Raw genomic sequence first — 22,801 nt, 5'->3', positions numbered from 1 at the left:
CCGACCAAATTAAAAAAAAAAAAAACGAATTGAGGAAAAAAAAAAATTTGGTCAAAATTTGGAGCGGCCGAAATTTGTTTTGTTTTACAAAACCTGAATTTTGAAATCGCGCCATGGCTGGTCAAGGCGACGGGATGCCGGTGGGAGAGATAGACGGGGTAGAATCGACCCAGGACCCCAGGGAAGAAGTGGGAAAAGTGGTGGAGGAGAGTAAAGAAGGTGTGGTTGAGGGGGTATCAGGTGCACAAAATGGCGCTCTCGCGCACGTGGTTACAGCGGCACCAGATTTTGCCGCGCCCATGACCGTACCACTACCAGCGGGCTTTGATGTGGGGGACTTCATGGCGCAATTCACCGAGATGCTGAGAATAGAGGGGGAGAGATTGAGTAATAAAATGGATGCTCGGAGTGAGCAAATTGAAGCAACAATAAACGGAATGAGGGCCGATAGGGAGGAAAGGGAGCAGAGGGACAGAGACCGCAAGTTGGGCGAAAGGGTCCCAGGGGTGCACGAGGAGGTAAAGCGGGTCGAAAAGCGCTGGTTGAGCGAAGCGGAGGAAAGCACGGGTACAATGACGGGGGTAGAAATCGCGACCCGGGGTTTGGAAAAGCCGGCGACCGATGAGGTAGAGGGAATTTTATTAAAGCCAACGGTCGTCGAGGTGAACAAAGAAATTATGGGTATAGTTGAAATTGGAGAGACCGGGGACTTAAAGTTAAAAGAGCAACAATCGGAGGAAGGAATGGAAATTGCTCAAAGTCTAAATGCACATCCTGATGCTGTACTCGCTAATCCAAATGGAAGTTTGCAGGTTTTGGTGCAGGGAGGAAGAAGAACCCCTAAGGTGAGACGTGCTGTTGTGTATTGTGCGGGGAGATTTTGTAAATGGATGTTTAGCGACAAAATAATTGTCGCGCGATTGGGATCGATATGGCATCCGGGCGTTGGTGAAGGGTCCCGTGTGAGTGGAAATGGCACGCGTGGGAGAAAAAAGTGTGCGTCGGCGAGTGGGTGTGCTATAAAGTGCGAGTGTGAAACCGAGTGCGAGCGAGAATGCACGTCGGGGTGTACGAAGTGTGACACGGAGAGTAAGGTGGTGGTGGAACGTGTGCGAGGAAGCACACCTGAGTTGGTCATGGCGCGGGTGTGGGAGAGCCCATGTGAGCGCGTTAGTGGGTGGATGCAAGAGTGCACGCCCATGGTGAGTGTTACGGAGGACGTAACGGAGGAGAGGTGTGGACCAAAGTGTGCGCAAGAGTGTGCGCGAGAGGTGTGGTGTGTAACAGGGAGAGCGTTGGTGGAATGTACGGACGGCGTTGGAACGCCAGGTTTTGTGAGGGTGAAAGGGGTAGCGTATGCTTGTAAGCATGCAAGTAAAGCATCGATGGTAACCAGGTTAGCGGTTAGGGCGACGGATAGCCGATGCGAGCGCTCGGTGCGAGGGGGGGTGCTTTGTTGGGTGCGAGGCCCGGCGCGGGTCAATGCTGCGTCGCTTCTCTTCGAAGCGTCGTTGCCGATTCGGGCTTGGCCCCGCCCCGCACGGTTGAGTCCGGGCTTTGTCGGGCGAGGCGACCGGTCCGGTTCAAGGGCGAGTGGGAGGAGGCGGAACGGTGCCCCCTCGTGGGGACGGGGTTCCGACCGGGGGAGATTGAGCCATCGGGCACGGGACCGCAAGGTGTCGCGCCGAGATGGTGCGTGGAGCCTCGGTCCAACCAAACCACCTCCCTTGAACCGAAAGCCGGACGGATTCAACCTGCAGGCAACCAAACCACCCGAATTCATTGCTCGGCTTTACGAAGCCGAGTTTAATGATGTCATGACGCACCGAGGCTAGGATATAGCGGACTGTGATGATGGTGATCGTGATAGGATAGTGTTTTGGCCCCGAAATTAGAAAAAAGCGAAATTTGATGATGGTATGGGTAGAATTGGCAGTAAATGGAAAATTTTTGAATTGGTTGGAATTTGGACGAACAAAATTGATAGTGGAGAGACCCCCGATGTGGTGGGATGGCAAATCCACCATCCCTCACAGAGTGGGGCAAAGGAGCAATAGCTTATGGGGTGTATGGCAGTGAAAACTAGCCCGGGTGGGTTAGGATATTGGTAGGGATCTAGCGAAGATGACGTTAGGTGACGTTAAGGTTAGTTAGTGACTGATACCTGTAGTGGGGACGCAGGTAGATTAGTGTGGATTATAATGACGTGGGAGCGCAATAGTTTAAAGGGACGACTGGGAAGCGCAAGTTTCAGAGGGGAGTAGTTAGCTGAGATGATGCCGTGTGTGTGAGGATTGGACAGGTGAGAATGGAACAGGTGTGATTGCACAGGTGTGCAACTGAATAGGTGTGTGGAGCCGTGTATGAGGGAGTAGTGGTGATTGCGTGTTGTGTTGACCAAATGGTCCAGGAAGAGGAGGAGGGTGCAGGTGGCACCAGGTAGGATTGCACAGGTGTGCAACGACAGGTGAATGAAAGACAGGTGTATGGAATAAATGGTCTGGAGGATTGGAATGGATGGTCGTGGAGTGAGAATGGTGGAAATTGTGGAGTGGAGTGGAAGGTGTGAATGGGGGAAGAGTGGACCCCCATCACGGATACCCGGGGCGGGTAGTGTAAGTGTTAGGTAGAGGGTACAGGTAAATTGTGGTTGGATATTGGCATCTGTGGTGCGGGTGACAGAATGGTATTTGGATGGGTGCATTAGTGTTGTGGAAATGGCTGGGCGTGTAGCCTGTTAGTGTGTGTAGTTGGTTGGGCACTCCACCACTGTGAGGATGTCAGCCAGGTGAGGCCGCAGGTGGGCTCTGGGAGCCGGTAGTTGTGGGTGGGGCCCGAGGATCCCGAGGACGGACCCGGGTAGCCCAGTGCCAGAGAGGGCACCGAGTGGGGAGAGCGCCAGAGGGCCTTCCCCAGGTAGTTAGGTTAGGGTAAGGAGCAGGTAAGCTCGGAGGCAACTGCAGTGGTGGAGGTGTGCAGGTGGGTAGACCCGCTGGGAGAGGTACACGCCACAGCCCAGAAATTGTGCGAGGGCACCGGGAGATGAATCGGGGGAGTGAGACCCCAAATTGAAAAGCACCACAGTTGGTCAATGGGAATTGGTTTATAGAACCCATAGTGTAAGTTGGCCAATGGATTGGCAGGGAGAGACCCCGGGTAGTGTAAAGTGTGTTAAAATCATTTAGAGGATAGTTAGGATGAAGGATCTCCTCGCACCATCTGCATCCACTCACCTGAGGTGACAGGTACTCCGCACCATGCCATGTCTTATTATTTTTACTGTGCAAATGTTTGGATTGTGAGACGCATCATGACGTGGGTGTGACATTGTGCGTAATTCCATCTCTCCCTCCTTATGAGGATTGATGATGAATTGGTGATGGCAAATTTTGAAGTAGAGGGATTGTGGAGACGAATTTGGTATAGGGGAAATATGGGGAAGACGTGACAGTAGTGACGAATTTGTAAATGTGTAGATTTTTGTACATATGGGGTAAGGGCAAGGGTAGGGTAGGTGACAGGGGGGTGACGTACGGTAGGGACGAGCTTTCTCACTTCGCCCTCCGTACGCATTTCGCCTTGCATTGCCTTATTGATGTGTACCCTTGTGACCTTACCCCTCGCTCAATTGTCTTTCCCCTTTTGTCTCCCACATGACCTGTGCGCCACTGGGTGCCGAGGGGAGCGTGCGTGGGTCGGCCATTGTGCGCCCGAAATTCCCAGAACCAGCTGTCTGCATCGATGCACCACATTATGGACCACATGTCTGTGGCCGAGCACCACTTATGGACCCCATGGGTTGGGGCATGGCCCCTCTGCTGGAACCGGCCATGAGGGCCCGAAATCTTGCTGGCGGACCTTGGCCACAGGGCACCGATGCCCCACAGGTGAACCACACATAGTCGGCCCTGTGGGCCATAAATAAAGCAAATAAAAAGGACACATTGGGCACACTTTATTGAAAATAGGCCGCCAGTAAGCAAAGCAAAAGAATGACAACAACTGGAAGAAATAATAATAACCAGCAGAGGGAGCCGAAGAGCAAGAGCAATAACCTGCAGGGTTAGGGGTTGTTGATTTTATTTTTATTGAACATTGTTGAACAGTGATGACTGCACCGATTGGTGCTTGAGGGTGCATTGGTGCGTTTTTAGGTGCGTTCATGGTGCATTGATGCAGAGCAGACTGTCTCCCCCCCAGAAAGAACAATCACAGGTCCTGGGTTAGTTTTGTAAATAAAAATAGCGTCATTGTAAATAATGCTTCCCACCGTCAGTGTATAGTTTGAAGACCATTCCGCAATTCGGTTAACTGTGGGCGTAAGTCTGTTAGGCAGGGTGCAATGGAGCAGCGGGACACATTTATTTATGTTTTAAAACTGTCGCACTCAGGGTCAGGTTAAAAGTAGAGGGAACTACACCTACGTGCCACACTAAGGTAAAAGTTATAGGCCCGGGACGTGCCTAAGGGGAGGAGGGTGCAGTGTTGTGGATATGAGAATGGTTTTTTTATTTATTTTATTGTTGTGGTAAAATGTTGTTGTAAAAGGTTGTTGTAAAATATCACCCCTCCTCCCTCCGTTTGTGGTTGTATAAAGGTCAAAGGGCGTTCCCGTAGTTAGTCCATAAAACATACATGCAGGACACGATATATCTTTTTTGACAGTTATATCCTTATTATGTGTATTAGCGTAAGGCTGTGTCTTCCATTAATTGAAATACTCCATTGCACCAGTGAAAGAGAATAGATCCCCTTTCCTTCCCATCCCCAAAAACCTCCATTTCATATTACATCCCCTCTCGTCATTGCCGAGCCTCGATTGCCTATATTACCTCCCCTCCAATAACCGCCATTGGCCACGAGGCAGGGTTGGGGAAGAAAGGCGTGTCTCCACCTCGTCATAGAGGGGAGGAGTGAGCCAGCCCCACTCGACCAACCATGAGCCAGGGGTTTGGCTAGAGAGGGCGGAGGAAGAGCGATCGGGGAGGTTCGCAAAGGTTGAGGGGCGGGGGCCTATATAACCCAAGGCAGGGCGTGTCCAAAGGGAGATGCACTTTGAGCTGAGACAAGGAGGGTCACAAAGAGCTGGGTCATCAGAGCAAGAGCGCATGAGGAGATGGGAAGAGAGAAGGCTTGAGACCAACAGAGGTGATGAGTGCACAGCACAATAGGGTTGCCTGACGCGAGAGATCGTGCCTTGCCTGAGAGGAAATCCCATCATTACTGAGAGAGCGAGAGGGTCGTGGCGTCGACGCAACCACGTTGGTTCCAGCGGTTGTCGTGTTCGCTTTAAACCACGACGCGAGGTCGGAACGGAACCTCGACGGCTGAACGAGCCGAACCGGCTGCCTTTGCCAGCTGAACGGACCACCTCCTGTCATTCCCCGCGTGAGTCAGTGTCTTTTGTTTGTTCTGTCCTGGGAATAAGTTAAGTCTGTATAACTATAAGCTAGTATTTGCACTGTGTCACCTGCGTCTTATGTGTTGTAAATAAACCTTGATTGCTTTCTTTTTGCTTGTGTGTAAATAGCCAATAAATTCAGTCGTATTTCCAAACCTTTCTTGCCTTCTTTTTCCTCTTTGCATTTGTCGCCTTTGTCTTTTCCCTATTGACTAGCTGTGGTGCGACCCGGCCAACGTTTGGGTGGAATCGGGTGAGTCGGGGATCCTGTTAGGTCGCGGCAATACCAAACCGCTCGGTAACTAACATCTTAAACCGCGATCTGTAACAATATATATATATATATATATATATATATATATATATATATATATATATATATATATATATATATATATATATATATAAAATATATATATATATATATATACTAGCTTGGCTCGGCTCGCTCGGGTATATATATATATACAGTGGGACCTCTAAATCCGAATTTAATTCGTTCCAGCGGCAGTTCGGATTGGGAAAAGTTCGGAATTAGAAACTATTTTCCTCATAAGAAATAATGGAAAGTGAATTAATCCATTCCTGGACCCCAAAACCCCATTATCAAGACACTGTTAACTGCAAATACACATGATTCAAGGTAAAATAAGATGAGTAAATGCCCTAAATATCAAATAATAATAATAATAAAAACAAGAAATAAATGTACTAACATGAAAATAACTGCATTTACCTTAGTGGAGAGTTCTGATGGTGCATGTGGAAGCTGGAGAGGAGGAAGGAGGGAGAGGGTTTTATTGCTTGGAAGGTGAGGCACCTTCCAAGCTAACATCAGATGACTGTGCTTCTGGTGTTTGCTCTCTTTGTCTCTTAACACCACTTGTAGAGGGTTGGGGCTCACTAGGCTTGCTTTCTTTAGAGAACCACCTCTCCAAAGTTGCCTGGTGTTGGCGACTTTTCTTAATTTTTCTGAAGTGGTCAATGACATTGTCACTGAACAAGTTAATGCTCCTGTTAACCACTGCTTTATTAGGGTGCCACTTTTCAACAATGGCCTGTGTTTTAGACCAATGGAAGCACAGTTCTTTAATTTCAGCACTGGAAATGTTACCACTAGCTCCCTCTTCCTCCTCTGAAGAAATTTCCACTGCCACTTCTTCTTGCTGCATCTTGTGGAGGTGCTGAAGTTCTTCTGTGGTGAGTTCCTTGTTGTGATCCTCCACTAACTCCTCCACATCCTCTTCACTCACCTCCAAGCCCATGGACTGACCCAATGCTACAATAGCAGGCACAATAGGTTCTTCAAAGCCTTCAAAATCTCTCCCTGCAACACAATCAGGCCAGAGTTTCTTCCAGGCAGAGTTCATTGTTCTCAGAGACACTCCCCTCCATGCTTTGTCAATGATTCATAGGCAATGGAGGATATTATAATGATCCTTCCAAAAGTCTCTGAGGGTCAGTTCAGTCTCGTTTGTCACCTCAAAGCATCTCTGGAACATAGCCTTGGTGTACAACTTCTTGAAATTTGAGATGACTTGCTGGTCCATGGGCTGGATGAGAGGAGTGGTATTGGGGGGCAAGAACTTCACCTTGATGAAGCTGTATTCTTCCTCCAAATCTTCTTCCAAGCCTGGAGGATGAGCAGGAGCATTGTCCATCACAAGAAGAGCCTTCAGGGGTAGATTCTTCTCCTCAAGATAAGCCTTCACAGAAGGGGCAAACTCCTCATGAATCCACTCAGTGAAGAACTGTCTGGTAGCCCATGCTTTCACGTTTGCCCTCCACATAACATTAAGCTTGCTCTTAATCACATTGTTCTTTTTGAACACACGTGGATTCTCTGAGTGGTACACAAGCAAAGGCTTTATCTTGCAGTCTCCACTAGCATTAGCAAACAACAAGAGAGTAAGCCTATCTTTCATTGGATTATGGCCTGGTACAGACTTCTCTTCCTTCGTTATGTAGGTCCTCCTTGGCATCTTTTTCCAGAAGAGGCCTGTCTCATCACAATTGAACACCTGTTGTGCCACATACTTCTCAGCGTTCACAAACGCACTAAATTTATTCACAAAGTCTGCTGCTCCATCCTTATTCGAACTAGCAGCCTCTCCATGCATAACAACACTGTGGATCCCACTTCTTCTCTTAAACTTTTCAAACCACCCCCTACTAGCCTTAAACTCATCACCATCAGCACTACTTCCAGGCAAGTCTTTTATAAGGTCACCGTGCAGGAGCTTCGCTTTCTCACAGATAATGCCCTCAGAGATGGCAGCACCAACCAACTGTTTCTCATTTATCCAAACTAAGAGGAGTTTTTCCATCTCCTCCATAAACTTCGATCTCCTAGGGGTCAGAGTCGTAACACCTTTTGCCACATCAGCTGCTTTAATCACTTCCTTATTTTTCAAAATCGTACACATGGTCGATTTCGGCATCTAGAACATAGCAGCGAGATCCATCACACGCATACCGCCCTCATGCTTAGCGATAAGTTGTTTCTTCACCTCAATTGTCGCTCTCACCGCCTTCCTCTTATTCTTATTGCCTTCACTGCTCTTCTTAGGTGCCATGGTGAATGGGTAAGGGTTATCTTCAAAGAAAAAAAGCACAAATCAAGGTGAAAACACGAGGTAAACTAGCGACGAACACACGAGAGATGCTGCCAGAACTAGTACAACCGACGAACTGAAGGAACAAAGCGACTTCCGGATTGTGCATGCGGGAGCAGGCGTGGGTGATGCTGCGCGAAGATGCGCGGGAAATATGAACGACGCTCGCGGCGGGAAATATGAACGACGCTCGCGGCGGGAAATATGAACGACGCTAACGCTATGTTGGCGGTTCGGTTATAGAAATACATTCGGAATTAGGGACAACATTTTCTCAAATTTACGGTTCGGAATTAGAGTAGTTCGAGATGAGGGGCGTTCGGAATTAGGGGTCACTACTGTATATTGTCGTGTGGCCGCCTTTGATTAAAATCAGATGGTCACGGAAGCCGATTGCGAAGGCATTAGCTCTCGAGGCGAAAACTCAATGGCGGACTCCAAAAACAAAAAGCTACACAAAAGTGCGCGGGATGGAGGGGGGCGGCGCAAAAGCCCTGCAGTCTTACCTGTTAAATAAACCACACGGAAACTGTGTTCAGATATATATATAGAAAAATAATACAAGGGTTTATTCACAAGGATGGTGGGACAGGAAAAGCACGCGCCGGTACTAAATGTCCTAATCGGGACGTCCCCACACGACAGATTTTGGATACGAGACGAGGGAATGAATCACGAAAAAAAACGTTCGTTATGTTTCGTGTATGTGGTATGCGGTCTTATCTGTCCGTCGTCTTGTCCCCACGTGGCTCCAAGCTCCGGCGCGAAGAAACCCTTCATCCGCTTGCATGCTCCGCCAGTCCGCGATGCGACTCGCTCCGCTGCACACCACGAGGTCCCGCCCGCTCAGCACCGCGAAGGGCCAAGCACCGCTCCAAGCACCACGAAGAACGCGATCTCCAACACGAGCACGAACTCAGAACGAAGAGCGAAGCAGAGAAGAGCAGCCCCAAGAGAGCAGCGAAGAAGAACGGGCCAAAAGGGAGAGAGAGCAAGGGGAGAGCAAATGCGACTGCACGCTATGAAAACCCAGAGCCAAGAGCGCGAGGAAGCCACGAGCGTGAGGAAGCCAGGAGAGAGCTGCTCAAATGTCGTGCGGCGCTTTTATATCCTGGCCTGTGACGTCGGTCTTGGCGCGCCCCCCAATCAGTGCCTCGTAGCTTCCCGCCATTCACCGAACCTTCCAGCGCCTTCCCTCCAATAAACAACCTCTTCCTCAGTTGCGTCTTCGCGCCTCCCGCCCTGATTGGCTGGAGGTTCGCGCCTGCCACGCCAACCAATCACACGTTCCCTGTGGCGTGGTCACAGCTCATCTTTACGCGATGTTGTCAGGCCAGCTGGTGGTGCGGCCGGTGGCAGCCACCCGGCGGTGCCCCGATCTGGCTGCCTGCCTGTCTTCCACAGTCTTTGTAAGGCAAGGGGATTTAATTACTGTGTGCACTAAAGGGCCTATCTAAGTGTTTACAGGAGTGCGTTGCCATAAGGGACAAAGGAATGATTACCAGGTCTGACACACAAGGGGTGTTATCTTATTCCCTACACTATTTAACACCCGAACATCCTGGTATGTTCACAGGTATACTCTTATTCCGACAAACCGCCTAAAAACACAGAACTTATTACAAGGTTGATTCCCTATCGTGACAGTCGAATACCTACCTACACAGATCTATCTGGCTCTAGATATTCCTTTACCCCACCGACATAAATATATATATGTAACATGTAATTATATAATGCATTAACCTTTGAATGAAGAGTTTTTGAATTATGAACGAATTCTATTATGTGTTGTCATGTGACTGGTTAGTACCAATTTATTTATTGCATCTGAAACTATTTTGGCAATATGAACCCACCTCCACCTGTGAGTCAACCTCCTCCTGTGACCCCACCTCCTGCCTTTGGTATGGACTCCTCTCCCAACAGTGCCATGGTGACACCCTACAGCAGCAGTTTTTTTTATGGTGAGGTTGGAAATACATACTCATACTCTGGATAGTTGGTTATCTTAACAGTACTTTTTGTTTTGAAGCTGTTTCCTCCAACACGTCATTACAAAGATAAGGTTTATATGACAGGGAGTGGCAGTACACCGGCAAGGTCCATGGTACACCTGCACACAGACAGATCAAAGTCTACTTTTGTTTTAATACCACATGTAACCACCACTATAAAAATACCTCCACAACAACCTCAAATTATTACACGTGATATATATATATATATACTTAACAGTTAATAGTTGTCAGATGTTTTTAAATAATTGTTATGCGATTTTCACAAAACTTGAGTCCATCATACTTCACTACACGTTATATTGACCCAACTCGAGCAACTTAAAAGACATTATTTGTGAATCATTTACCATGCTGCCTTATAAAGCCCCACCAGGTGAGCGTTCGCACTTACCTGGAGGCTTCGACGAAAAGAAAAGCAGATTGTGCTGTTACTCAACAAAATGGCGCTCCGAGGTGTTTTCTTTTCTCTTTTACTCTGCTTCGTTATTTGTGCAGCTCCGGCGGGTGAGTAAAACAACATATTACATCGTGTTATTGTTTTTTAATATACTGAAATAAACGAGGAACACAATCACATCGAAGGTTCGAAGGTAAGGTGAATTTCTTGAGAGAGCGTACATTTTAGCAGCTACAAGAACATTGAGATAACATAAAAAATAATAAAATTAACTTGATTTTTCAGGTGCGGGTATTGTTGTGTTTGACTGTGTGGAAAACAAAACTGCTTGAAAAATGATCAAATGATATTTAATATCGCTAATTTTTGTTGATTTCAGTTATTACTTCCGCCAACAAAGGTGGACCAATGTTATGTTTTTGCCCCATTCTGTTTTTGTCTGTGAGCAGGACATTTCAAAAAGTTATGGTGAAGTTATCAAAAAGTTATGGTGAAGTTATCAAAAAGTTATGGACGGATTCGGATAAAACTTCGTGGACACGTTGGGTGGGTGACAAGGACGAATTGATTCGATTTTGGTGAAGATCAGAATTCGGATACCAGAATTTTTAAAGTGATTCTTCATCATTGAGAGATATGGCGAAAGACGATATATAGCTCGGTATTTCAAAAAGACATGGACAGATTCGGACAAAACTTGGTGAACAGGTTGGGTATGTGCCAAAGGGTGACTTGATTTGATTTTCGTGAGGATTCGAATCCCAATCCGGATACGGCAATTTTTTTTAATTTATAAAGTGATTCATCACCATTGAGAGATGGAGCCACAGGATATCTCTAAAACTTGTGGACGGATTATGACAAAACTTGGTGCATGAGGTGGTTAGGCGACAACAAGTGATTCGATTTTGGTTCAGGTCCAGATCACTATATCAAACTTGATACGTATTCAAAATATTTTTCGCAATTGCTTTCCCCGCACTAGTTGTATGGCAGGAATTTGTATTTTGTTGAGGATGTATTTTTTGTATTTTCTTTAACCAATTTGTATTTCTTTCTTTTTTAGCCAATCAGTGTACAAGAAACGATTAAAAGGTGTTTAATGTAGTTTTGAGCTTTGTTTATAAACCAATCAGTGTGCAGTATATGGTTGAACAAGCAAGTGGTGCACCATGTCAAATGTCATTCCCCATCCCTACATGACCCATGATCTTTTCTTACCCCCCCCCCCCCCCCCTTACCCTTCCCAAACCTAATTGTCCCCCGTCGCACCGCGGAGCGAAAGGGGGACGATGGTTTTCCCCTCCGTCCGTGCGTGCATCCGTCCGTCCGTCCGTGCATGCGTGCGGACGTGCGTGCGTGCGTAAGCGAAGGACCGAATTCTAATCTGGTATGTGGGTGCAACTAGGCATAAAGAAGAACGCTATTGAAAATTGGGTCGCCACGTCAAACGCCGAGATGGCCGCCGCCATGTATGTCTGAACCTTGTGAGCGAAATATCATATCATAGCATGTTTTCTGCGTCTTCCACTTTGTCAACTCACATCACTTCACCGACGGGGGACCTCGGCGTAACGCTTGTTTAACCCTCTAACTTGCAGGTTTTTTTTGTGTGTGTGCAAGATCGAGGCTCGTGTAAGAGCTAACATTAATCACAAACAAGCGCTATGCCTCCGTCCCCCGTCGGTGAAGTGATGTGAGTTGACAAAGTGGAAGACGCAGAAAACATGGAAGAGTCGATAATATTTGCGAGTGGGTTGGAGACACACCCACAGCCACACACCAGATTAGAAGTTAGTAGTTCGTTTATTTTTCAAGATAATCCGCTCACAAGGTTCAGACATACATGGCGGCGGCCATCGTGGATTTTGACGTGGCGACCCAATTTTCAATAGGGTTCTTCCTTATGCATAGATACACCCACACACCGGATTAGAAGTTGGCAGTTCGTTTATTTTTCAAGATATTCCGCTCACAAGGTTCAGACATACATGGCGGCGGCCATCTTGGATTTTGACGTGGCGACCCAATTTTCAATAGGGTTCTTCCTTATGCATAGATACACCCACACACCGGATTAGAAGTTGGCAGTTCGTTTATTTTTCAAGATATTCCGCTCACAAGGTTCAGACATTTACTTTTCAAGATATCGTGCTAACAAGGTTTAGATATGGCGACAGCCATCTTGGATTTTGACGTGGCGACCTAATTTTCAATAGGGTTCTTCCATATGCCTAGTTGCACCCAGACACCAAATTAGAATTCTGTCCTTCGCTTACTTTTATAAAGATATTGCAGTGCGCGTATGCACGCATGCACTGACAGACGGAAGCACGCACGGACGCACACACGGACGGAGGGTAAAACCATAGTCCCCCTTTCGCTCCGCGGTGCGACGGGGGACAAAAAACAAACGGGCACATGATAAACATATAATAAAGGTAGCGGGACAAGATGGGGAGGGAGAGGGAAGCACACAAGTACAACAGTAGATAACAGGGACATCGGGAGATCTGTGGGAGGGAGAGGGCTTGGGGGGAGGAGGCATGGGAAGGGAGGGGGGTGAGAGATGTATAAAACACATGGACACTGCTAAGACTTCCAGGAAAGAAGTTAGTATTTCAAAAAAGTGGATCTGAGGTGAATTAACGGGGGTAGAAAAGATCAATATTTTGGATGGGGGAAGATAAGAGATGGTGGTGAACAGCTGTTTTGAAGACCTGGAGGGAGGAGTGGGATTGAAGAGAGTGAGGGAGATTGTTCCAGAGGCGGGAGAAAAGAGGAATGAAAGAGTGAAGGTGAGCAGAGAGTCTTGATTTTGGCAGTTTAACCAGAAGAGGGTTGCAGGCAGATCTTGTGCGACCTGTAGGAATATTTGGGGGACAGAGCTGGGGGAGCAAGGCCGGAGAGGAGTCGGTAGAGGACAGAAAGACCACCAACCTGCCTGCGGTGAGTGAGTGAAAGGCCCTCATGAGAGAAAGGCCCAGGTTCCTGTTTCCTTTTCCTGTTCGTTCATTCCTAACCCTAAATCCAACTCCATCTCTTTCTGTTTGTTCATTCCCATGCTTGGTGTGTGTCCCCCTGTGGCCTCACTGCTAGTACCAGTAGCCCCATGAGCAGATTTTGTCGAGAAAAAAATCCCAGTGAGGGTTCTAAGCTGACTTGACAAGCCAACCTGTATTGGTAAACTTACCATTTATCCAAACTCATACTTAGAGTATCTGCTCTGAGTCTGATAGGTCGTTCGTTCGAACCCTGGTCAAGTAATACCAATGACTTAAAAATGGTACGTGCTGCTTCCTTGCTTGATTTTTGCCCCGGAGTTTGAACGGCCCAACGTCCTAATTAAATGGGGAAATTACTATCGGTGGCAGATCTCGTTAAAAGTTTATATACGTGGGAAATCGAAGAAAATATCTGTTTGGCTTTCCTGGCAGAAGTCGTACGGTCTCTTAGGACCATCTGTCACCAAATTGGTGATCGTCTAGGTGGAACTACGAATCCACCCCACGACCACGTGCAGTATTTATTATTGTAATTTAGCTGTTGGGTGAAGCTGGTGGTGTGAATCGGTTAAAATATATTGGTGAATTTCTATGACGTAATCGGTACAAAGAAAACTGGGTGAAGCTTGTGACTGCCAGGAGGGAGCATCATCGTCATAATGATTACGGAAATGAAGTTAGTCCTGTTGATCTTTCGATCTGCACTTTGGATGGTACTGGGACAATTTGTAAGCTGCACTTTGGCGGTCTCATGCATGACGGTGAGTGCAACTTATGGTAAAGGAGGTATCTCGGTATGCAAGCCGGTGGTAGAGAAGGTAACAACACCTAGCTGAATGTCGGTGGTAGAGCAGGTAACACCACCTATCTGAATGTCATTGGTAGATCAGGTAACACCACCTATCTGAATGTCATTGGTAGAGCAGGTAACAGCAACTATCTGAATCTCGGTGGAAGAGGAGGTAGCAATATCTGGGTGAAGCTGGGTAATGAAGCAGGTAAAGCGTCACTGTGTTCCCTCCTTTGATTCTTCTTCGTTCATATGGAGCACCAGGCTGCGGGATAGCATCATTGGCTGAGGGCGCGGCTGTGCTGCTGATGCAGTGCCCCCTGCCTTTTAGGACAGAAATTTGGAATTGGCCATGGTGCCGGCCTACTCTTTGTGAAGGACACCGTGGGATCTTTAAAGGGACACAATCATGAAATTTTTTGAATAGATAGGGCTCTAACCATTACACTACCGAGTTTAGTTAAAATGGTAAGTTTACCAACACAGGTTGGCTTGTCAAGTCAGCTTAGAACCCTCAGTGATTACATTGGGATTTTTTTCCTCTCTACAAAATCTCGGCTCATGAGGGTACTGGTACTGGCAGTAAGGCCACAAATGGACACGCCAAGCATGGGAATGAACAACCAGGAAGAGATGGAGTTGGGGTTAGGATTGAACCACTTCAATAAATGACCAATTGTAGATCTGAGGGCACTTCAATGAATGATCATTATACAAGTTGAGAATACATTGATGTCTTGAACATTTCAATTCAAATTTCCCCTTAACCTTGAGCACAGCATTTCTCTAAATCCCTCAATCCATTCTATGTGACAGCTGTGTGGAACTTCAAATGAAATATTTAAAAATATATGAATGCATCAAAATTGTGAATTACATTTTTTTTGTTATCACAAGCATTACCCTTTCCTCTGCCTGACAGAACATGAAGCTGAAAACTATGACGATCCTAAATACCTGCAATATGAAAAAACACATAATAACGGCTCAGGAAATGCAACAACTACTGTTGAACCCCCCATAACAAATGGTACTGGGATAATTTGGTGGTAACAGCAATTGCATAGTGCAAACAGCAATTGCATAGTGCAAACAGCAATTGCATATTGCAAACAGCAATTGCATAGTGCAAACAGCAATTGCATATTGCAAACAGCAATTGCATAGTGCAAACAGCAATTGCATATTGCAAACACCAATTGCATAGTGCAAACAGCAATTGCATATTGCAAACAGCAATTGCATAGTGCAAACAGCAATTGCATAGTGCAAACAGCAATTGCATAGTGCAAACAGCAATTGCATAGTGCAAACAGCAATTGCATAGTGCAAACAGCAATTGCATAGTGCAAACAGCAATTGCATAGTGCAAACAGCAATTGCATATTGCAAACAGCAATTGCATAGTGCAAACAGCAATTGCATAGGGCAAACAGCAATTGCATAGGGCAAACAGCAATTGCATAGTGCAAACAGCAATTGCATAGTGCAAACAGCAATTGCATAGTGCAAACAGCAATTGCATATTGCAAACAGCAATTGCATAGTGCAAACAGCAATTGCATATTGCAAACAGCAATTGCATAGTGCAAACAGTAATTGCATATTGCAAACAACAATTGCATAGTGCAAACAGCAATTGCATATTGCAAACAGCAATTGCATAGTGCAAACAGCAATTGCATATTGCAAACAGCAATTACATATTGCAAACAGCAATTGCATAGTGCAAACAGCAATTGCATATTGCAAACAGCAATTGCATAGTGCAAACAGCAATTGCATATTGCAAACAGCAATTGCATATTGCAAACAGCAATTGCATAGTGCAAACAGCAATTGCATGGTGCAAACAGCAATTGCACAGTGCAAACAGCAATTGCATATTGCAAACAGCAATTGCATAGTGCAAACAGCAATTGCATAGTGCAAACAGCAATTGCATAGTGCAAACAGCAATTGCATATTGCAAACAGCAATTGCATAGTGCAAACAGCAATTGCGTAGTGCAAACAGCAATTGCATAGTGCAAACAGCAATTGCATAGTGCAAACAGCAATTGCATATTGCAAACAGCAATTGCATAGTGCAAACAGCAATTGCATAGTGCAAACAGCAATTGCATATTGCAAACAGCAATTGCATAGGGCAAACAGCAATTGCATATTGCAAACAGCAATTGCATAGTGCAAACAGCAATTGCATATTGCAAACAGCAATTGCATAGTGCAAACAGCAATTGCATATTGCAAACAGCAATTGCACAGTGCAAACAGCAATTGCATATTGCAAACAGCAATTGCATAGTGCAAACAGCAATTGCATAGTGCAAACAGCAATTGCATAGTGCAAGCAGCAATTGCATAGTGCAAACAGCAATTGCATAGTGCAAACAGCAATTGCATAGTGCAAACAGCAATTGCATAGTGCAAACAGCAATTGCATAGTGCAAACAGCAATTGCATATTGCAAACAGCAATTGCATAGTGCAAACAGCAATTGCATAGGGCAAACAGCAATTGCATAGTGCAAACAACAATTGCATAGTGCAAACAGCAATTGCATAGTGCAAACAGCAATTGCATATTGCAAACAGCAATTGCATAGTGCAAACAGCAATTGCATATTGCAAACAGCAATTGCATAGTGCAAACAGCAATTGCATAGTGCAAACAGCAATTGCATATTGCAAACAGCAATTGCATAGTGCAAACAGCAATTGCATATTGCAAACAGCAATTGCATAGTGCAAACAGCAATTGCAGAGTGCATCACTGAATTGGGAAAGCAACTATTTTTGAGGTCAAATGGTCAAAGGTAAACTCAAGGTCAAACTTATAAAATCATCAATTTTCAACTGAAAAATAATCAATTTTAATCCGATTGACCCGAGCTTTGATTAAGATCGTCAATTTGAATCTTAATGAAATGGAGAATTTGATGTATCCATGGCAACATTTTTGGGGTGTGTGTATTTTACAAGTATCGTGCTCTGCATGACGTCTTTCTTGTTTGTTTGAAAGATTTATGTCATGCTTCTACAGGAACTTCTACATCTCCTCCAATTACAACTAGCACACCAGAACCTGCAACAACTACTCTTAAACCCACCACAACAACAACAACCACCCCAGGTGTGTTTATTAGCCAGGTATTTTTTGTTTGTTTAAAAGTTTAATGTCATGCCCACAATTTTGTGACATCGATTTCGTGTAACAGTTTAATTGTGCCATGGTGATGCATTGTGATCTCCTGAAATAGGAAATTTCTACTACCCCCACCAATAATATTATCGGTGCAAGAGGATTATGGGTCAGAATGAACGCGTTGCAGGTTTATGGATGGGTGAGAGTAGGGTTAATATGTGGGAGGGATTGGGAATAACAAGGAACTCTGGTGAAGGAGGAGGCTATTCACGATGGCAAACACGAGTGAAACAAACCAAACTTCAATTCCTACAACTTCTAAGACTACTAGGCTATGAGCCAGACCCCCCAAATTTGACAGGTCGGTACCATACAGATGGAGTAAGGCTCATTGTGATTTTTAGCAAGATATATGTCCCTAGATATGAAAAAAAAGTGATAGCAGTGTATAACTCTCGGCCATCTCTGTGTTATCACCCGAAATATTATTATACGCCCGCTTCGCTTCGCCAAAAAATGTGATATTTGTTAAAATTGGAATAAATGTGTTTTTAAGGACCACAGAGTGCCGAGATCGAGATCGAGATCGTATTTGTTCGAGAGATCATGATAAACCTAGAGTGTGGAGCAAGTTTGCATGCATTGTGAAATATAATGTAGCTGATGTTACAAACCTACTTTAGGATACTAGCTAATACCAAAAATTACACTGAGATACCAAAAGTAGTAGACGAATAAACCTAAAATGTTCAAAAGCTATGTTTCGTTCCAAAATATCAAAATTAGGGGGTATGGTTGAACATATTTTGAACTTTGCCAAAATATGTGCCCCAAACAACCACCATATTACAAAGTAATGATATATTCCAATGCAGTGGTTCCTTGCAAAGATTTTGAGGGGTCAAATGTTACTCTGGGAGTTTTCATTTTTGAAATATTGACAAAAATGTACAATGTGAATTCTGAACTCGAAGCGATTTCGACCACTTTTTCACTAAATTTAACATATTTTTTGTCATTATATCAATATTTTGATAAATAACCCCCACAAATGTTCTATATTTCTATTACTATATTAGTTGGCATCCAGTATGCAAATTATTGGCACTCTGTGGTCCTTAAAAACACATTTATTCCAATTTTAGCAAATATCACATTTTTTGGCGAAGCGAAGCGGGCGTATAATAATATTTCGGGTGATAACACAGAGATGGCCGAGAGTTATACACTGCTATCACTTTTTTTTCATATCTAGGGACATATATCTTGCTAAAAATCACAATGAGCCTTACTCCATCTGTATGGTACCGACCAACCCCCTTGGCTCATAGCCTATACAACTAACTCAACCACCCCAGGTTTGTTTATTATCCAGGTATTTTTTACTTGCATTATCGAAGATTTTTTTCAAGTATATATTGGTTGGTCTTGTGCATTATTCTGTCTGTCTGTCTGTTTGTCCATTTGTTTGTTTGCCAATCGTCTACAGGTCACAATTCTAAACCGATCGTCATGAAACTTTACGGAGTTGTAGAGGTAGTCACAACTGAGAAGCCTTTTGATTTTGAGGTCAAAGATCAACTCAAGGTCAAACTTTTAAAATCATCAATTTTCATCCAATTAATGAGAAAATTAAAGAGCAAAAGCTTGGACCACATTTCAAGGTTGGCCCCCAAAGCCAGCCACCGGCTGACTGGTCATCTTGGATTTGGTCATCCAAATTAGACATCAAAACCTATGTTCATAGTGCATCACTGACTTTGGAAACCAACTATTTTTGAGGTCAAAATGTCAAAGATCAACTCAAGGCCAAACTTCTAAAATCATCAATTTTCCATCTGAAAAAAGCACTTTTGATCCTATTAACTTGAAAGCTAAACAGCAATTGCATAGTGCATCACTGAATTGAGAAAGCAACTACTTTTGAGGTCAAAAGGTCAAAGGTAAACTCAAGGTCAAACTTATAAAATCATCAATTTTCAACTGAAAAATAATCAATTTTAATCCGATTGACCCGAGTTTCGATTAAGATCGTCAATTTTAATCTTAACCCTCTGGAGTCTACAAGCCGATTCTATCGGCTTCACGCATGCGCCGAAATGTCTACAAGCCGAATTTATCGGCTCTAACCGCATTCAAATTTGAGATTAGAGACATTATTAGATTAGAGACATTAGAGGCATTAGAGACAAGATTAGAGACAATATTAGAGACAAACCGATAGAATTGGCTTGTAGACTCCAGAGGGTTAATGAAATGGAGAATTTGATGTATCCATGGCAGCATTTTTTTGGGGGGTGTGTATTTTGCAAGTATCGTGCTCTGCATGACGTCTTTCTTGTTTGTTTGAAAGATTTATGTCATGTGTTACATATTTATGTGAATGTATGTGAATTACCATTCAGGTTGCTTATCCGTGTGTATTATATTAAGGGTTGTTGTGATGGGAGGGTCAGGAGCCCTTCGGAACCAGTGGCCGGAAACGGAAGTGGCCGGAAACGGAAGAAGAAAAGACACGAGGAGAGAAAAGGACGGTGATTCTTCTTCCTCGCCCCGCGAGGAGAGAAGGTGGAATCGACCTTGCGCTGCGCGGAAAACCGAGGCGTTCCGAAACCCGTTTGGCGAGAGAGGAGTTACCTGGACGCGTAACTACCTGTTGACACGTGAAGTCCCCGTGAGTTCGTGCACGGAACCAAGCGGTCGCACGTTGGGCCGCGCGCGCGTTGCAAACCGCGCCGGGTTCTGCCCCGTCTACAAGGCCGCGTACGGGTCGCACGTCGAACCTCGCACGCGGTGAAAAACCGCGCTTGGTTTGGCCCCGTCTACAAGGACGCATACGGGTCGCACGTGGAACCTCGCACGCGGTGCAAACCGCGTTTGGGTTTTGCCCCGTCTACAAGGACGCGTACGGGTCGCACTTCGGGGCCTCGCGCGCGTTGGAAGCCGCGCTGGGTTTTGCCCCGTTGCTTGGCAAGGAGGTGCGCTGTAACAGCTGTCCCCGGTACGAGACGGCACGTTTGGAGCACGTCCGCCCGGGGTTCGTTCCACCGCCCGTGTGCGGAGACGAGAGACATTGTGGGAGACATTGACCACGGAGGGAGTCAGGAGTGGGGCTCACGTGAGGAATATATAAGATGGCCATCTTAGAGTTTGTATAGATGAGTTTACATCTTTGTAATATTGATTGTGCATTGGATGGTTGTTGATTGCTCAGAGAATATATTATTGATTATTCCGGATCCTTGGTGTGGGGTTTCTTCTTGACCGGAATTCATCTTGATTGCGTTACGAAAGCGTATAAACCATATATCTTTCTGGCGGGGTCCCTCCCACGGTCCGGGGGTCACCAAGACCAGGTAGTTACCGGGAGGACCACGTAACAGAATTGGGGGCTCGTCCGGGATTTAAAATTGTATAAAATAATAAAATAATAATATTTTTTATTAATTAAAATTTATTAATTAATTATTAATTGGTAAAAAAAAAAAAAAAAAATTTTTTTGAGAAATTGGGGTAAAGTCTTGGGTGAAGGTTAACAGGTGTTAACGATAGGCACCATGGCGTTTGTGGCACAGAACTTTGGGGTAACACCGAGTGAGGCACAGTTCCGAGCGTTGCTAAAGTCGGACCTCTTGAAATTGGCCAAACATTTTAACTTGGAGGTCCGAACTAATTTGAGGAAGGCAGAGTTGCAGGCCACGGTGATACAATCTATGGTGGGATTAGGAAAATGGGACGAGTTAGCCTGGGAGTGGCTACCCGAAGAACCAGAAGACGTTGAGCTCTGGAAACTGGAGTTGCAGTTACGGAGTCAGGAACGGATTAAAGAAGAAGAAAGGAAAGCAGAAAAGGAAAGAGCAGAAGAAGAAAGGAAAGCAGAAAAGGAAAGAGCAGAAGAAGAAAGGAAAGCAGAAAAGGAAAGAGCAGAAGAAGAAAGGAAAGCAGAAAAGGAAAGAGCAGAAGAAGAAACGAAAGCAGAAAAGGAAAGAGCAGAGGAAAGGAGAGTGGAACGAGAACTCCAGGAAAGGATGAAAACAGAGGAAAGGAAAGCAGAAGCAGAGGAGAGGAGAGCTGCAAGGGAACTCGAAGCAGAGGAGAGAAAAGCGGAAAGGGAATTAAAGGAACGTGACATGGAGCTTCAGCAAGAAATCAAATTCAAGGAGCTGGAGTTAATGAGAGAACGGGGAGAGGCACCACCCTTGCTGACGGGGTCGACACCTAACCAGAAAACCTGGGATGTGGGCAGACATGTGAGGCTGGTTCCACCGTTCAGTGAAAAAGAAGTCGCAAATTTTTTTCCACACTTTGAGAAGGTGGCTCGACAATTAAACTGGCCGGAGGAGACCTGGACCATACTCGTGCAAAGTGTGCTGGTGGGGAAAGCTCAGGAAATTTATTCGGCGCTACCAATGGACCAATGTGCAGATTATGAGGTACTGAAGACGCACATCCTCAAAGCGTATGAGTTGGTTCCGGAAGCTTACAGGCAAAAATTCAGGAATGCCAGGAAGAGGGAGAGTGAGACCCATGTGGAGTTTGCCAGAGTGAAAGAAAATATGTTTGATCGGTGGTGTGAGTCAAAAGGAGTCGGGAAAGACTTCGAGACATTGCGGGACTTGATCCTGGTGGAGGAATTCCAGCAGTGTGTCCACGAGGACATCAAAGTGTACCTGCAGGAAAAGAAGGTACCAAAGTTGTGGGACGCAGCCACCATGGCAGATGATTATGCCTTAACCCACCGAATAGGGGTCCACGAACCTAACTCCTCGCCTAGATCTCCGCAGGGGATGTGGGGAACAGCAGGTGCGGAGAACGACCATACATGGCGGCGGCCTCGAGAGGATTATGGGGACAACTATGATACCCCACCGGTTCGAAATCGGAGGGATGAGGGCCCAAGACAAACTTATAGTTCGGGGGGCCCGAGGCAGACCACGAGTTTTTCCTCCGGGCCTACTTGCGCTTTTTGCAAGAAACCTGGACACTTGATGTCCAGTTGTTACCGCATGAAAAGCGAAGACCCAGAGCGGAGTCCGACGACTACGACTCCAAACGCAATGGCCATTGTGAGAAATCGCCATCAAAAGGGTTACCAACCCTTTATTTCAGAGGGGTTTGTGTCACGGGATGGAGCCTCGACTAACCGGAAACCGGTTAGGATATTGAGGGACACAGGGGCACATCAATCTTTAATGCTTGAAGGCATTTTGCCATGGTCCGAGGAGACGGCAACGGGGGATAGTGTTCGTTTACAGGGGATCGGGGGCGGTGTTAGTGCTCCCCTTCATGTCATCCATTTGGAGTCCGATTTGGTGTCAGGACCGGTCACCGTCGGTTTACAAGCCACGCTTCCTGTAGAGGGTGTATCTGTGGTTATTGGGAATGATTTGGCCGGGGGTCAAGTTTATGGTAACCTGAGGGTTGGT

General features: G+C 45.6%; 1 protein-coding gene across 4 annotated transcripts in view; it reads left to right on the top strand.

Annotated features, from left to right (window-relative positions):
- The first annotated feature begins 10,418 nt into the window (after positions 1–10,418).
- Positions 10,419–22,801, top strand: part of LOC137412163 (protein HEG homolog 1) — a 165,482-nt gene continuing 153,099 nt past the window's right edge. For 3 of the 4 annotated variants that reach the window (XM_078782288.1, XM_078782290.1, XM_078782289.1), the window contains exons 1-2: positions 10,419–10,541; positions 17,274–17,363. In XM_078782288.1, the coding sequence (XP_078638414.1) occupies positions 10,478–10,541; positions 17,274–17,363 (154 nt within the window). In that variant the 5' untranslated portion in view covers positions 10,419–10,477. The remainder of the gene's footprint in view (positions 10,542–17,273; positions 17,364–22,801) is intronic. The other variant, XM_078782287.1, reaches the window with a different exon arrangement.

The sequence above is a fragment of the Myxine glutinosa genome, chromosome 7 (assembly GCF_964187855.1).
Source record: "Myxine glutinosa chromosome 7, kmMyxGlut1.1, whole genome shotgun sequence".
Lineage (NCBI taxonomy): Eukaryota > Metazoa > Chordata > Myxini > Myxiniformes > Myxinidae > Myxine > Myxine glutinosa.
Note: the sequence above shows the minus strand (reverse complement) of the source record. Positions and strands in the feature narration are given on the sequence as shown.